At 39.0% G+C, this 18204-nt stretch overlaps 1 protein-coding gene across 1 annotated transcript in view; it reads left to right on the top strand.

Annotated features, from left to right (window-relative positions):
* The first annotated feature begins 3346 nt into the window (after window positions 1-3346).
* Window positions 3347-18204, top strand: part of sfxn2 (sideroflexin 2) — a 28323-nt gene continuing 13465 nt past the window's right edge. Inside the window, exons 1-5 of the mRNA XM_062057193.1 lie at window positions 3347-3433; window positions 15256-15457; window positions 15525-15695; window positions 17901-18029; window positions 18098-18173. Of these exons, the coding sequence (XP_061913177.1) occupies window positions 3373-3433; window positions 15256-15457; window positions 15525-15695; window positions 17901-18029; window positions 18098-18173 (639 nt within the window). The 5' untranslated portion in view covers window positions 3347-3372. The remainder of the gene's footprint in view (window positions 3434-15255; window positions 15458-15524; window positions 15696-17900; window positions 18030-18097; window positions 18174-18204) is intronic.

Genomic DNA, 18204 nt, shown 5'->3' with positions numbered 1-18204 from the left:
CTTTGACCAAACTTTGACCTTCTTCCACAATCTTTCTATTTTTAATTTATTTGTTGTTTCTGTATTTCTATATTTGTTTTCATATTTTACTTAGCTGTAACTATGTAAATAGTCTATACTATTTGTGCTGTAAAAGGAGATATGTATAGTGTGTATAGTGACAATAAAAGGAATTCCATTCTATTAAATATTTATTTGTATACAGTATACTATACATATGTATATACATACATACATATATTTTTTATGTAGGAAACCAAAGACATTTTAGCAAGAGTGACATTTACGGCTACCGAAGTAATAATCCCACTTTTACTTTGAAAAACAAACTTCCGGTGTCTGCAAATGAAAAAAAAAACATTTATTGGCGTTTACGTTTTTGTAATACGAAATATGAAATGAAAACCTTTTTTTTCATACGAAGTTGTTGCTCTTTAACAACAAAACACAAACACACGTTGTTTTTTAATAACCTTTTTTGCATTTTAGAATAAATTCAAATAAAGCAATCGTTTTTGTTTTTCAATTTCCATTCATAAAAAATAAAATTCAATGGCCGAAACATACACTGACCTGGTACAAACACTCTTAATAAATGTGATTGTAATTTCTATTTTAAATAGCCGATTAATGTATTAACATAGTTGGCATCAGAGAAGCGTTCAAAACAGTAGTGTCTACTCCCAACCACAGATAGCAACAATGAGATACATTTGCTTACTGCCAACTCTGGTTAGGACCCAGAAGAAGACTATCCACAGCCCTTTTCCCCCATAGACATCTTATAAGGGTACGCAGCATCGAGCGCTACTGCCTACTGGCGCTGACGAGACGCGGGGCCGCCATCTTGGAGAGGTGATCCGCTCCACTCAGTGCAATTCATTTGGCAGGAGCAATGAACTGTCAGCGCATTTAAATCATTTTACCTCACTGAATACCACTTATTTTCACGCGGGTTTTTGGTCATACGTGTAGCTATGATAAAGGACACATGTTTTGGCGTGTTTTATTATCCATAGTTTGCTTAACAGTAATAGAATATTCTTAAATGCTATAAGTGACCAGATGTCCGAGATCAAAACTGGGAAAATAATCCCAGAGAAGGGGGAAAAAAACGGTCAGCTATTTTTAAATTGAAGAAACAATATGATTAGGTTATATATACATGCATATATCCTACATAAACAATGTATGATTACTTTAGATATCTATATATCTTAGGGACCTATAGACTGTATCTCTGTTGCTGCAGCAGCAGAGAGTTTATTCTGTCTTGACACTTTGTATTGATATTTTGTATTACATTCTTCCTTTAAATTATCATGTTTGCAGTGATTGTTTTATATGTATTTTTTATGTATGTCGCTTTGGATAAAAGCGTCTGCCAAATACTTCAACATAAACATATATAAACACCTGAAAGTCTTTATATCAGCTAAAACCACCAATCTGTTTCACTGGATTCAGAATAAAACCAAATTCTGTTTTACCCAACAATGTTAGTATTTGAATATTGTTACTTGAAGACTTATTCCTGGTTACAATTATACTGTTAAGAAAGTATTGTGTTATACTTTGCCTAAAATGAGAATGCATCACAATCAGTGGCGGCTGGTGAATTTTGTTTTTCATGTTATGTTATTCAAGTATCAATCAATCAATGTTTATTTATATAACCCTAAATCACAAGTGTATCAAAGGGCTGCACAAGCCACAACGACATCCGCGGTACAGAGCCCACATAAGGGCAAGGAAAAACTCACAATTCCAATGGGACGTCGATGTGAATGACTATGAGAAACCTTGGAGAGGACCGCATATGTGGGTGCAACCCCCACCCCTAGGGGAGACCGGATGCAATGGACGTCGAGTGGGTCTGACATAATATTGTGAAAGTCCAGTCCATAGTAGATCTAACAGTGAGAGTCCAGTCCATAGTGGGGCCAGAAGGAGACCATCTATTATGGTATATATTATCTATTATTATCTAGTATGACATTTTTAAATGTAATTAATTTAATTGACAAGCAATTTTATTATGGTCATACTCTTGTTTGCTAGCGGCTACGGTTTCAGTACTATTGAAAATCTTTGCTCCTTCTCGACTCTGTGGTAATATTATTTTCACAAAATACAACCAATAGTAGGGCAGCACGGTGGAAGAGGGGTTAGTTCATCTGCCTCACAATACGAAGGTCCTGAGAAGAAGAGCCTGGGTTCAATCCCAGGCTCGGGATCTTTCTGTGTGGAGTTTGCTTGTTCTCCCCGTGACTGCGTGGGTTCCCTCCGGGTACTCCGACTTTCTCCCACCTCCAAAAGACATGCACCTGGGGATAAGTTGATTGGCAACACTAAATTGGCCCTAGTGTGTGAATGTGAGTGTGAATGTTGTCTGTCTATCTGTGTTGGCCCTGCGATGAGGTGGCGACTTGTCCAGGGTGTACCCCGCCTTCCGCCCGAATGCAGCTGAGATAGGCTCCAGCGACCCCCCGCGACCCCAAAAGGGACAAGCGGTAAAAAATGGATGGACAACCAATAGTACGTTAACAACCCCCCCCCCCCAACCCCCGGATTGTAAATAATGTAAATAATTCAATGTATATACTCTGATGATTAACTTGTGTGATGACTGTATTATGATGATAGTATATATTTGTACCATGAATTGATTTACGTGGACCCCGTCTTAAACAAGTTGAAAAACTTATTCGGGTGTTACCATTTAGTGGTTAATTGTACGGAACATGTACTGTACTGTGCAATCTATGTATCAATCAATCAATTAATGTTAAATCTTACTTGTGAAAATAGGAATCCCCCGATTCCTGTTTTCAACAGTCCGCTCATTTGAGCAGGAAAACGCTGAACACCAGCCCGGCATCTTTGTTTTCTACTTGTCAACTGTCAGTTTAGGCTGCTCGCCGGCTCCTCATCACCACTTCAAGATGGCGGCCGAATTTCTCGCGTCACAGCGGCCAATGCTGCGTCTACTTATAAGATGTCTACGCTTTTCCCCCTACTGCGGAAAAGTAAGCCATTTTTTGTCCACACATCTTTATAAAATAAGGAACGTTTAATTCAGAGACTTTTGTGGACGTGTTTAGTTTATAAGTTCATCCACAGCATTAGCTTGTCGCTACTATTAGCGCAACACGGCTGTCATTGGATTGGGCGGGCTTTAGGACCGATTCGACTTCCGCATCAGCCGCCCCCCCGGCACGTCATTGGCGGAGAGCTTGCCACGTGCACATGACTACTACTGCCAACCGAGCACGTTTGATTAGCGGCCAGCTTTCTGCTCACAGGCGGCGGACGACCCACGTAAAGGTGAGCTTTGTGTCCTCAATTGTCGCAGTAAGTGCTAATGTCCACATGTTTGCGGGTGTTTTTTCTGTTCCGCGTCGCTACCGGCTCGTAGAGGCAGCGCGCCCAGGTAACGCGACACACGAAGTTGCGTCACTCCACTGACATAGTTTGTATTTCACACAAACCCCATTGACAGAATCTAACCACATGGTAGTCTGTAAATGCAATTAAACGCATGTTAATCAGCATGAAGGCTGCAAAAGAGTATTTCGTGCATAGTGGAGTTAACCAGATGTTCTCCGGCCTGTAGAGCCAGTTTGTCCAGCCTCTGTTGCACACCTTTGTGTGAGCTGTCACAGATCTTTCCCTTTTTATCATATATACATATCATATTTATTAGGGGTGTGGGAAAAAATCGATTCAAATTCGAATCGCGATTCTCACGTTGTGCGATTCAGAATCGATTCTCTCTTTTTTTTTTAAATGGTGTTTATTTTTTTATTTTATTTTTTATTTTTTTAAATTTTTTAATTAATCAATCCAACAAAACAATACACAGCAATAAATCAAATCGACTTTATTTATAAAGCACATTTAAAATTTACCACAGGGGTAGCCAAAGTGCTGTACAATGGGCAGGTTAAAAGATATTACGAGTACCGAGCAAACACAACACAAACAGAACACAATAAAAAATAAATAAATAAAACATAAAAACAGGTTCACAATAGGTGTATTATGGGGCGCCATTGCAGGATGGATATCACTCAGTGTTAAAAGCCATGGAATAAAAGTATGTTTTTAAGAGAGATTTAAGGGGTAGGTCGTTCCAGAGCTTGGGAGCAGCAGCGGCGAAAGCTCTGTCACCTCTAAGCTTCAGCCTTGTGTCAGGGACCGTCAGTAGCAGCTGATCGGCTGATCTTAGGGGTCGGGTGGGGCAGTAAGGCTGAAGGAGGTCGGAGAGATATGTTGGCGCGAGGTTGTTTAGACATTTAAAAACAAATAAAATTAGTTTAAAGTTGATTCGGTAACGCACAGGGAGCCAGTGAAGGGACGCTAATATAGGGGTGATGTGCTCACGTCTGCGGGTCTGTGTTAGCAGACGAGCAGCAGAGTTCTGCACGAGCTGCAGGCGGGCGAGGGAGGCCTGGCTAATGCCTACATACAGGGCATTGCAGTAGTCTAAACGAGTCGAGATAAAGGCGTGGATTAATTTCTCGAGATCATGTCCTGATAGAAGCGGTTTCACTTTTGCTATTTGGCGCGATTGATAAAAGCTTTTTTGAACGACGCTGCTGATTTGTTTTTCGAATTTAAAATCTGAGTCGAACTTTACCCCCAGGTTTGTGACAAAGTCGCTGAGATACGGGGTCAGAGTGCCGAGGTCAACGTTGGGGGAGGGAGAGCGACTTGGACCGAACAACATAACTTCTGTTTTGTCTTCATTTAGGCTCAGGAAGTTAGCTGAAAGCCAGGCTTTGATGTCGTGCAGGCAGTCAATAAGACGTTGAACCGTGTTATTTTGTGCCATGGGAAAATAAATCTGGCAATCATCGGCATAAAAATGAAATGCAATACCGTACTTCCTGAAAATAGAACCAAGGGGGAGAAGGTAAAGCGCAAATAAGATTGGGGCAAGGATTGAGCCCTGGGGGACCCCATGTGGTAAAGGAGCTGTGGAAGACATAAAACGGTCTATTTTTACACAAAAACTCCTGTCGGTTAGGTACGACTGGAACAAGTTGAGGGCGGCGCCCTTAATGCCCACACAGTTCTCAAGACGAGTGATTAAGGTGGCGTGGTCGATGGTGTCGAACGCAGCAGACAGATCTAAAAGCACCAGGACAACATATTTACCAATACCATAACAATGCAATCCAATTCCAAAACCAAACCCGACCCAGCAACACTCAGAACTGCAATAAACAGAGCAATTGAGAGGAGACACAAACACGACACAGAACAAACCAAAAGTAGTGAAACAAAAATGAATATTATCAACATCAGTATCAATATTAGTTACAATTTCAACATAGCAGTGATTAAAAATCCCTCATTGACATTATCATTAGACATTTATAAAAAAAAATGAACAATAGTGTCACAATGGCTTACACTTGCATCTCATAAGCTTGACAACACACCGTGTCCAATATTTTCACAAAGATAAAATAAGTCATATTTTTGGTTCATTTAATAGTTAAAACTAGTGATGGGTTGATGAGGCGTCATGAAGCGTTTCGACACATTGCAAAACTGTATTGATTCTGTGTCGATACTGTGTCACTAAATACTGACATCTGCTGGACATTAAAAATCCCTACAGGCAACCAACCTATGGACGGACTCAACTGACACTGATTTTATGACCTAGAATATACAATAATATTGTATTTAATTCAGGATTATTTCATATCTTCATTTAAATAAAAATATATTTGTATCTTTTTTTTAGATACAGTCAATAAATAATGTGAACATGTATTATAACATGGAAATCTAAGAGAACGTGTTGTGAATGAGGGTGCTTGTGTACTGGGAATTTTTAAAAAAAATTTTATTTAAAAAAAAAAGTTTTCCAACGTATTAAATTTTAGACGATTTCTCTTCTTTGTTATTATTTCTCCGGCTGTAGAAAAGACCCGCTCACAGGGCACAGAGTGTTAGTGCGACACAGTTTGCGTATCGGTCACGTGACCGAAACAGCTCATGATCGGTCACGTGACTTTCTAAAAGCGGTACGCGCACCGACACAGGATTTTGCTCTATGAGCTCGACGCATCGGTGTTGCCGGACCCATCACTAGTTAAAACAAATTTACATTATTGCAATCAGTTGATAAAACATTGTCCTTTACAATTATAAAAGCTTTTTACAAAAATCTACTACTCTGCTTGCATGTCAGCAGACTGGGGTAGATCCTGCTGAAATCCTACATATTGAATAAATAGAGAATCCTTTTGAATCGGAAAAATATCCTTTTTGAATCGAGAATCGCGTTGAATCGAAAAAATTTTTTTTTTTAATCGAATCGTGACCCCAAGAATCGATATTGAATCGAATCGTGGGACACCCAAAGATTCCCAGCCCTAATATTTATGGTTAAATGTACACGCGTTCACGGGGGACACTGGAGTTATCAACTAATTCAACTTCCTGTCAACTAATTAACTAAAGTTCCTTGGGTGAATAATGTAAACTCACTACACCGGTATGTTTTAGCGCTTTCATGGCGAGTTTACGGACAGATGTAACTAAGAACTTTACACTACTTTATATTAGAAATGGCAACAGCGGACGATGAAAGTCCCAAAACTAGAAGATAGAGGAAAAAGAAGAAGCTTATCGACTACCGTGTCGGCGCGGAGGCGCGCAATTTTTCAGGATTTATGCAGATCGCAAATACAGATCAGCAGGTACCAGAATGTAAGAAAAGTTGCAAAATATTGCAAAACAAAAGGCCAGATAATGTCTTACCTTATACACACACACCATAATAATACTCATGTTTTAATGTGCCAACAATCCATCAAGCGGTGCGGCTTCATAGCTTACCAAAGTCGTACTAAAACATTTTTGATAGATTTTTGAGCGCCGTGTGTAATCTATATTTTCAATGGAACATATATAATGTTTACTTGAGTTATATTGCCATCATAGTGCAGTCTACACGTAGCTCTTATGTTTGACTGCCATCTACCGGTCACACTTATCATTACACCATGGGTAAATGTACACGCATTCACGGGGCGATACTGGAGTTGTCAACTAATTCAACTTCCTGTCAACTAATTAACTAAAGTTCCTTGAATGAATAATGTAAACTCACCACACCGGTATGTTTTAGCGCTTTCATGGCGAGTTTACTGACAGATATAAGTAAGACCTTTACACTACTTTATATTAGAAATGGCAACAGCGGACGATGAAAGTCCCATAACTAGAAGATAGAGGAAAAAGAAGAAGTTTATCGACTACCGTGTCGGCACGGACTAGTTATGTACTGTATATCTACATCTAGTATGTATATAAATAGCTATGTCATATCTAGTTATTTATATCTACATCTAGTATGTATATAAACATCTGTCATATCTAGTTATGTATATCTACATCTAGTATGTATATAAACATCTATGTCATATCTAGTTATGTATATCTACATCTAGTATGTATATAAACATCTGTCGTATCTAGTTATGTATATCTAAATCTAGTATGTATATAAACATACATGGTCATATCTAGTTATGCATATCTACATCTAGTATGTATATAAATATATATATCATATCTAATTTTTCAGGATTTATGCAGATCCCAAATACAGATCAGCAGGTACCAGAATGTAAGAAAAGTTTCTTTTGCATAATATTGCAAAACAAAAGGCCAGATAATGTCTTACCTTATACACACAACATAATAATACTTAATTTATCAAGCGGTGCGGCTTCATAGCTTACCAAAGTCGTACTAAAACATTTTTGAGCGCTGTGTGTAATGTTCTATATTTTCAATGGAACATACTGTATAAAATGTTGGTGTTTACTTGAGTCATATTGCCATCATAGTGCAGTCTACCTACAGCTCTTATGTTTGACTGCCATCTACTGGTCACACTTATCATTACACCATGGTTAAATGTACACGCATTCACGGGGCGATACTGGAGTTGTCAACTACTTCAACTTCCTGTCAACTAATTAACTAAAGTTCCTTGGGTGAATAATGTCAACTCGCCACACCGGTTTGTTTTAGCGCTTTCATGGCGAGTTTACTGACAGATATAAGTAAGAACTTTACACTACTTTATATTAGAAATGGCAACAGCGGACGATGAAAGTCCCATAACTAGAAGACAGAGAAAAAGAAGAAGCTTATCGACTACAAAGGTGGACGCGCGCAATTTTTCAGGATTTATGCAGATCCCAAATACAGATCAGCAGGTAACAGAATGTAAAAAAAGTTGCTTTTGTATAATATTACAAAACAAAAGGCCAGATAATGTCTTACCTTATACACACACCATAATAATACTCATATTTTTAATGCGCCGACAATCCATCAAGCGGTGTGGCTTCATAGCTTACCAAAGTCGTACTAAAACATTTGTGATAGATTTTTGAGCGCCGTGCCGTGTGTAATGTTCTATATTTTCAATGGAACATATAAAATGTTGGTGTTTACTTGAGTCATATCACCATCATAGTGCAATCTACACATAGCGCTTATGTTTGACTGCCATCTACTGGTCACACTTATCATTACACCATAGTTAAATGTACACGCATTCACGGGGAGATACTGGAGTTGTTAGCTAATTCAACTTCCTGTCAACTAATTAACTAAAGTTCCTTGGGTGAATAATGTAAACTCACCACACCGGTATGTTTTAGCGCTTTCATGGCGAGTTTACTGACAGATATAAGTAAGAACTTTACACTACTTTATATTAGAAATGGCAACAGCGGACGATGAAAGTCCCATAACTAGAAGATAGAGAAAAAGAAGAAGCTTTTTGACTACAAAGGTGGACGCGCGCAATTTTTCAGGATTTATGCAGATCCCAAATACAGGTCAGCAGGTAACAGAATGTAAGAAAAGTTGCTTTTGTATAATATTACAAAACAAAAGGCCAGATAATGTCTTACCTTATACACACACCATAATAATACTCATATTTTTAATGCGCCGACAATCCATCAAGCGGTGCGGCTTCATAGCTTACCAAAGTCGTACTAAAACATTTTTGATAGATTTTTGAGCGCCGTGTGTAATGTTCTATATTTTCAATGGAACATACAAAATGTTGGTCTTTACTTGAGTCATATCACCATCATAGTGCAGTCTACACATAGCTCTTATGTTTGACTGCCATCTACTGGTCACACTTATCATTACACTATGGTTAAATGTACACGCATTCACGGGGAGATAATGTCTGGTTTTTGGTGCAATATCTACATAGGTGTATAGAGGCCCATTTCCAGCAACTATCACTCCAGTGTTCTAATGGTACAATGTGTTTGCTCATTGGCTCAGAAGGCTAATTGATGATTAGAAAACCCTTGTGCAATCATGTTCACACATCTGAAAACAGTTTAGCTCGTTACAGAAGCTACAAAACTGACCTTCCTTTGAGCAGATTGAGTTTCTGGAGCATCACATTTGTGGGGTCAATTAAACGCTCAAAATGGCCAGAAAAAGAGAACTTTCATCTGAAACTCGACAGTCTATTCTTGTTCTTAGAAATGAAGGCTATTCCACAAAATTGTTTGGGTGACTCCAAACTTCTGAACGGTAGTGTACATTTTTGCAGGCCTTTACATATCTTACTTAAATCCACAGGCTGCCCCTCCACTGCTGATGACCTACATTCTGCAGAAGGAATGTCCTGTAGGCCCTATCACTTCCAGGCATGTTAGTAAAACTCAGCGTCATGTCACGCGTTAGATACAGGCCTTTTGGCCTTTGCAGGGTTCACTTTGAAAGCAAACAAGAACCAGAACAATCCAGTCCGGGTCAGGCCTGGTCACGCATTCTCCTCCGAAAACCTTGCGAAAACAGCCACTGATAATATTCAACGAAGCAGGTGAATAATTAGTGGTGGACGATGCTGTTTCTTTCCACCAGGAGTTGGTCAATGATTTCTAGTGCAGGATTGTCTACTGGGGGAAGGTTGTTTAGGATTTAGTGACTAAGTGTAAAATGCGGCTTTTATTGTGGCCAAAAAGCTGCACAAGACAAAAACACTTCCGCAAAATCAATATAATGGAAATATAGAGTAGTACTGTTTTGTTTTTACTAGTGATGAGTAAATGATACCTCAAGGAGTGTATGGCACTAGGGGTGTAACGGTACACACAAAATTCGGTTCGGTACGTACTTCGGTTTAGAGGTCACCGTTCAGTTCCTTTTCGATACAGTAAGAAAACAACAAAATGTAAATTTTTGGATTATTTATTTTCGAAATTTGCAGAATCTTCCACCAAAAATATTTTTCTTAGTGGAATATTTGATGTGAAATAATGGGAACCTTGGATAGGTCAATAATTCATAATAACATTGATTTTGATTGAATATTATGTTTTGAGCAATGACAGTTTGAAAGAAAAAAAAAACAGCTTTGTTTTGTTAGTCAACATTGCAACTTTTTCTAAATTACATTTAACCTTTAAAGGCCTACTGAAATTAATTTTTTTTATTTAAACGGGAATAGCAGATCCATTCTATGTGTCATACTTGATCATTTCGCGATATTGCCATATTTTTGCTGAAAGGATTTAGTAGAGAAAATCGACGATAAAGTTCGCAACTTTTGCTCGCTGATTAAAAAAAGCCTTGCCTGTACCGGAAGTAGCGTGACGTCACAGGAGCTAGTATTCCTCACAATTCCCCGTTGTTTACAATGGAGCGAGAGAGATTCGGACCGAGAAAGTGATGATTACCCCATTAATTTGAGCGAGGATGAAAGATTCGTAGATGAGGAACGTTACAGTGAATGACTTGAGAGGCAGCGATGGACGTATCTTTTTTCGCTCTGACCGTAACTTAGGTACAAGCTGGCTCATTGGATTCCACACTCTCCTTTTTCTATTGTGGATCACAGATTTGTATTTTAAACCACCTCGGATACTATATCCTCTTGAAAATGAGAGTCGAGAACGCGAAATGGACATTCAGTGCCTTTTATCTCCACGACAATACATCGGCGAAATGCTTTAGCTACGAGCTAACGTGATAGCATCTTGCTTTAACTGCATATAGAAACAAAAGAAACAAACCCCTGACGGGAAGTATAGATAGAAAATCAACAATACTATTAAACCGTGGACATGTAAATACACAGTTAATGCTTTCCAGGCTGGCGAAGGTTAACAATGCTGTGCTAACGACGCCATTGAAGCTAACTTAGCAACCAGACTGCACAGAGCTATGCTAAAAACATTAGCTCTCCACCTACGCCAGCCAGCCCTCATTTGCTCATCAACACCCGTGCTCACCTGCGTTCCAGCGATCGGCAGAAGGACGAAGGACTTCACCCGATGCGTTTGGCGGCCCGGAGATGTAGGAAGTCAAGGTGAAGTCGGCGGCTAGCGCGGCTAGCGCTCCAACAAAGTCCTCCTGGTTGTGTTGCTGTAGTCCGCTGCTAATACACTGATCCCACCTACAACTGTCTTCTTTGCAGCCTTCATTGTTCATTAAAAAAATTGCAAAAGATGTCCAGAATACTGTAGAATTATGAAATGAAAACAGAGCTTTTTGTATAGGATTCTACGGGGTACCATAACTTCTGTTACTCGGACTTTGTCACGCGCATACGTCATCATACCGCAACGTTTCAGCCGGATATTTCCCGGGAATTTTAAAATGTCACTTTATAAGTTAACCCGGCCGTATTGGCATGTGTTGCAATGTTAAGATTTCATCATTGATATATAAACTATCAGACTGCGTGGTCGGTAGTAGTGGCTTTCAGTAGGCCTTTAAGCTTTTTTATTTCACTTTTGTTATATTTTTGTTTATTTTAATAGTATTTTTAGAATGTGCCGTGGGCCTTTAAAACATTAGCTGTGGCCCGCAAATGGCCTCCGGGGCACACTTTTGACACCCCTGCTATAGATAATAAAAAATTAAATCTGATAAATCTATGGATAAAAAGCAGAGCCTGGCGACGCATGCACGTTTATCATAACTCACTCTCTGTCTCTGCCCCTCCCTCAAGAATGCTGCTGCGAGCACAATTTGTTTTGTTTTTAACCCCTTCTTAACCCTGAACGTACATTGAAAATACACGCAACCCTAACTCAAAATGCCGGACATTTGAGGCATTTAAGAAACTCCGCCCTGACAGCTCCGCAAAAGAGGACATGTCCGGTGAAAAGAGGACGTATGGTCAGTCTATCGTAGCCCGTTAGCTGCTAGCATGCCGTGTGTTGTGCCTCGGTGTGCATTGTTTACACAACGTGCGTTACGCTACTTAATATGTCCGTGTGGGAAACTCGTTCGGTACACCTCAGAACCGGAACCCCCGTACAGAAACGGTTCAATACAAATACACGTACCGTTACACCCCTATATGGCACACTCACTAGCTGTATGGCCTGCACTGATACTGTGTCTGTGTTTCATAATTGTCATGGGCTGGATTATAAAAGCCATTACATTAGCACTGCGAATAAATTAATAGTTAGCAAATATACTTGTTTTCCTTTTTTTTTTTAAGAATAGCTGCGCAGAAAGCACAACTGGTGCTTCAACCCCACACTGCAAAAACTGAAATCTAAGTAAGGGTGATATTTGCTTATTTTCTGTCTGATAAGATCATTCTTCTCACTAAGCAGATTTTATGTTAGAGTGTTTTACTTGTTTTAAGGGTTTTGGTCCTAAATGATCTCAGTCAGATATTACAGCTTGTTGCTGAGATTTGATGACCTATATTGAGTAAAACATGCTTGAAACTAGAATATCAACTGTTGCAAAGCTTGTGTCATTAACACTCACAAGTATAAAACTACTTTTTTTTAAGTAATAATTTCTTACTTCAAGCATGAAAAAAAAAATCATGATGCGGAGCGCATATCATTACGTCAAGATAATGGCACTAGCATTTACTTAATTTAACAAATGTAAAGTGCGTTACAAATGCAATTCATTATTATTATTATTATTTAAGAATATTTTTCAACATATTGAGCAAAAAGGTCTCCTTTTTTTTTTTCTACCAAGAAAAGTGCACTTGTTATTAGTGAAAATATACTTATTTTAAGGTATTTTTGGGTTCATTGAGGTTAGCTAATTTTACTTGTTTTGGAAAGTCTTGACAAGCCGAATTTTCTTGTTCTATCGGCAGATCATTTTGCGTAGTTCAAATAAAATAACTAGGGATGTCGATAAGGGCTTTTGCCGATATCCGATATGCCGATATTGTCCAACTCTTTAATTACCGATATCAACCGATACCGATATCAACCGATACATACAGTCGTGGAATTAACACATTATTATGCCTAATTTGGACAACCAGGTATGGTGAAGATAAGGTACTTTTTAAAAAAATGAATAAAATAAGATAAATAAATTAAAAACATTTTCTTGAATAAAAAGAAAGTAAAACAATATAAAAACAGTTACATAGAAACTAGTAATTAATGAAAATTTGTAAAATTAACTGTTAAAGGTTAGTACTATTAGTGGACCAGCAGCACGCACAATCATGTGTGCTTACGGACTGTATCCCTTGCAGACTGTATTGATATATATTGATATATAATGTAGGAACCAGAATATTAATAACAGAAAGAAACAACCCTTTTGTGTGAATGAGTGTAAATGGGGGAGGGAGGTTTTTTGGGTTGGTGCACTAATTGTAAGTGTATCTTGTGTTTTTTATGTGGATTTAATAAATAAAAAAAATAAATAAATAAAAGTTTTTTTAAAAAACGATACTGATAATAAAAAAAAAAACGATACCGATAATTTCCGATATTACATTTTAACGCATTTATCGGCCGATAATATCGGCAGACCGATATTATCGGACATCTCTAAAAATAACCCTAGTTTTTGTTTTGTTTTTTCTTGTTTTTGAACACTGACTTTTTGCAGTGCACCTGTGAAGTGAAAACCATTTCAGGTGACTCCCTCTTGAAGCTCATGGAGAGAATGCCAAGAGTGGGCAAAACTGTAATCAGAGCAAAGGGTGGCTAATTTGAAGAAACTAGAATACAAAACATGTTTTCAGTTATTTCACCTTTTTTCTGTTAAGTACATAACTCCACATGTGTTCATTCATAGTTTTGATGCCTTCAGTGACAATCTACAATGTAAATTAGGGGTACCCAAACTTTTTGACTCGGGGGCCGCATTGGGTTAAAAAAATTTGGCCCGGGGCCGGGCTGTATATATATATATATATATATATATATATATATATATATATATATATATATATATATATATATATATATATATATATATATATATATATATATATATACATATACAGTGTTTCCCATAAACTGCCAAGATACCTGTGGCTGTGGGGGCTTGGCTGGGGGCTTGGCTGTGGGCGTGGTCACCAAGACATCATCTATATGATTTGCCTGAGAAGCTGGACAGGAATAAAAAAAATAAATAAATGTTTTATTTGTGGCGGACGTAATTCTTTCGTGGCGGGCCGCCACAAATAAATGAATGTGTGGGAAACACTGATATATATATATATATGTATATACCGTATATATATATATATATATATATATGTATATACATTGTCTTTATATTCCAGCGAGTTAATCCCTTTTGTCATTTAACATCAATTAACATTGATGTTCATCAACGTTTAACATTGTCACATTATTGATGGGAAAATTTATTTTTAAACAATATGATTTGCCTGAGCGGCTAGGAGACACCGAGAGTAACAAGCGGTAGAAAATGGATTAGAAAAAATAAATTAATTAATTAAAAAAATTAAAAATTAAATTAAAATTTTGGATGCTGGGGGGCCGGATCCGGCCCGCGGGCCATAGTTTGGGGACCCCTGATGTAAATAGTCATGAAAATAAAGAAAACACATTGAATGAGGTGTGTCCAAACTTTTGGCCTGTACTGTATATTTATTTTTTTATCAAATGCCTTTTTTATTGATATTGATTAAAAGTGTATTGCAATTTATATTGATATTGTTTTATTGCCCAGCCCTAAAAGATACAAATGATGGCAAACGCTTGCCTTTTTTTTAAGTTACTATTAGTCTGATGATGTTGACAATAAAACGATGTTAAGCGTAGAACACCACTCTTCCAACTGTCATAGTCATATGACAGCAGCTGTATCGATCGTGTGGTTTTCCTTCAAATCTAGGGACGCAGTATCACTCCTTGTGTTTCATTATACATCAATTAATAACATCTGACCCATAACTAATAACTGCCTGTTCTTCAGGTCTGCAAGACCAGCCGCCTTGGATTAGCCCGCCAGGAACCGTCATGGCGCTGACCTCCACGTTCGACATTGACGCGCCGCGATGGGACCAGTCCACATTCATGGGCCGGCTGAAGCACTTCTTCAACATCACCGACTGGCGGACGGCGCTCCTGCCGGACTCGCGCCTGGACGAGGCCAAAGCCTTAGTGGAGAGCTGCAGGTAAGAACGGGAGCTGGCTGGTGTGATTTCGTACGTGCTGCGTTCAAGTGCACCTTCCACGTTTCAGGGCAGGTTCCGTCCCGCCGGGCACCACGGAGGAGCAGCTCCACTACGCCAAGAAGCTCTATGACTCCGCCTTTCACCCCGACACGGGGGACCGCATGAACCTCATCGGACGTATGTCCTTTCAGGTACCAGGAGGCATGGCCATCACGGGCGCCATGCTCCAGTTCTACAGGTACTTCAAAGAGAGTCTCTCGTCGGTGACCCAAATGTCGCCAAAAATATATATCATGTATTGCATTAGTGTAGTCAACAGTATTGATACCAACACACAAAAAAATGCATCAATACTTGCTTTTTTCAATATCATAAGTACTAGAGATGTCGATAAATGCTTTAAAATGTAATATCGGAAATTATCGGTATCGGTTTCAAAAAGTAAAATGTATGACTTTTTAAAACGCCGCCGTGTACACGGACGTAGGGAGAAGTACAGAGCGCCAATAAACCTTAAAGGCACTGCCTTTGCATGCCGGCCCAGTCACATAATATCTACGGCTTTTCACATACACAAGTGAATGCGAAGCATACTTGGTCAACAGCCATACAGGTCACACTGAGGGTAGTGTATAAACAACTTTAACACTGTTACAAATATGCGCCACACTGTGAACCCACACCAAACAAGAATGACAAACACATTTCGGGAGAACATCCGCACCGTAACACAACATAAACACAACAGAACAAATACCCAGAACCCCTTGCAGCACTAACTGTTCCGAGACGCTACAATACACACCCCCCGCTAATAGTAGATCCAGCAGAAAATATACATTATAAATAGAGATGTCCGATAATGGCTTTTTTGCCGATATTCCGATATTGTCCAACTCTTAATTACAGATTCCGATATCAACCGATACCGATATATACAGTCGTGGAATTAACACATTATTATGCCTAATTTTGTTGTGATGCCCCGCTGGATGCATTAAACAATGTAACAAGGTTTTCCAAAATAAATCAACTCAAGTTACGGGAAAAAAATTGCCAACATGACACTGCCATATTTATTATTGAAGTCACAAAGTGCATTCTTTTTTTTAACATGCCTCAAAACAGCAGCTTGGAATTTGGGACATGCTCTCCCTGAGAGGGCATGAGGAGTTTGAGGTGGGCGGGATTGAGGTGGGGGGTTAGGGGCTAGCGGGGGTGTATATTGTAGCGTCCTGGAAGAGTTAGTGCTGCAAGGGGTTCTGGGTATTTGTTCTGTTGCGTTACGGTGCGCCTTTAAGGCACGCCCCCAATATTGTTGTCTGGGTGGAAATCGGGAGAAATTCGGGAGCATGGTTGCCCCGGGAGATTTTCGGGAGGGGCACTGAAATTCGGGAGTCTCCCGGGAAAATCGGGAGGGTTGGCAAGTATGACTGGGAGACGCAACTGCTCTGTACGTCTCCCTACGTCCGTGTACCACTCCGTACAGAGGCGTTTTAAAAAGTAATACCTTTTACCTTTTGAAACCGATAATTTCCGATATTACATTTTAAAGCATTTATCGGCCGATAATATCGGCAGTCCGATATTATCGGACATTTCTAGTGACAACCTTATTGCATATAATGTTCATAATCAACAACCAACATCGATCCAAAGGCACTTAGCCTGATCCATGATCAATAAAATAGACTAAAACTAGAGATGTCGATATATGCGTTAAAATGTAATATCGAAAATTATCGGTATCGTTTTTTTTATTATCGGTATCGTTTTTTTTTTTTTTTTTTTTTTTTTAATATAATCAACATAAAAAACACAATATACACTTACAATTAGTGCACCAACCCAAAAAACCTCCCTCCTCCATTTACACTCATTCACACAAAAGGGTTGTTTCTTTCTGTTATTAATATTCTGGTTCCTACATTATATATCAATATATATCAATACAGTCTGCAAGGGATACAGTCCGTAAGCACACATGATTGTGCGTGCTGCTGGTCCACTAATAGTACTAACCTTTAACAGTTAATTTGACTAATTTTCATTCATTACTAGTTTCTATGCAACTGTTTTTATATTGTTGTACTTTCTTTTTTATTCAAGAAAATGTTTTTAATTTATTTATCTTATTTTACTAATTTTTAAAAAAGTACCTTATCTTCACCATACCCGGTTGTCCAAATTAGGCATAATAATGTGTTAATTCCACGAATGCATATATCGGTTGATATCGGTATCTGTAATTAAAGAGTTGGACAATATCGGAATATCGGATATCGGCAAAAAGCCATTATCGGACATCCCTAACTAAAACAATAACAATTGAACAATTTGACCCCTTTTCTTTTGTTAATCCTGCTTTTATATGTTTTTAGACAGTAAAGAAGTGAAACCTCACATTCACACAAATGCCACTTGGTAGTAAAGCTTGTGCCAGACATGTCTTGGATGGTCTTGTCTTTCCAGGACGGTCCCCCGCGGTGGTGTTTTGGCAGTGGGTCAATCAGTCCTTCAACGCGCTGGTCAACTACACCAACCGCAACGCCGCGTCAAGCATCACCCCGAAGTAAGAGCCTCGCTTACGCCACATCTGTCATCGTCACCGTGCTGAAATGCGTTTGTTGTGCGTTTTAGGCAGATCGGCGTGGCCTACGTCACGGCGACCAGCACGGCTTTGGCTACGGCGGTCGGGCTCAACCTCTACACGAAGGTACCGTCACTCGCTTCAAGCCGGCACTGTG

Source organism: Entelurus aequoreus, linkage group LG08 (genome assembly GCF_033978785.1).
Source record: "Entelurus aequoreus isolate RoL-2023_Sb linkage group LG08, RoL_Eaeq_v1.1, whole genome shotgun sequence".
NCBI classification, from domain to species: Eukaryota; Metazoa; Chordata; class Actinopteri; order Syngnathiformes; family Syngnathidae; genus Entelurus; species Entelurus aequoreus.
This window is presented reverse-complemented; position numbering and strand designations above follow the sequence as displayed.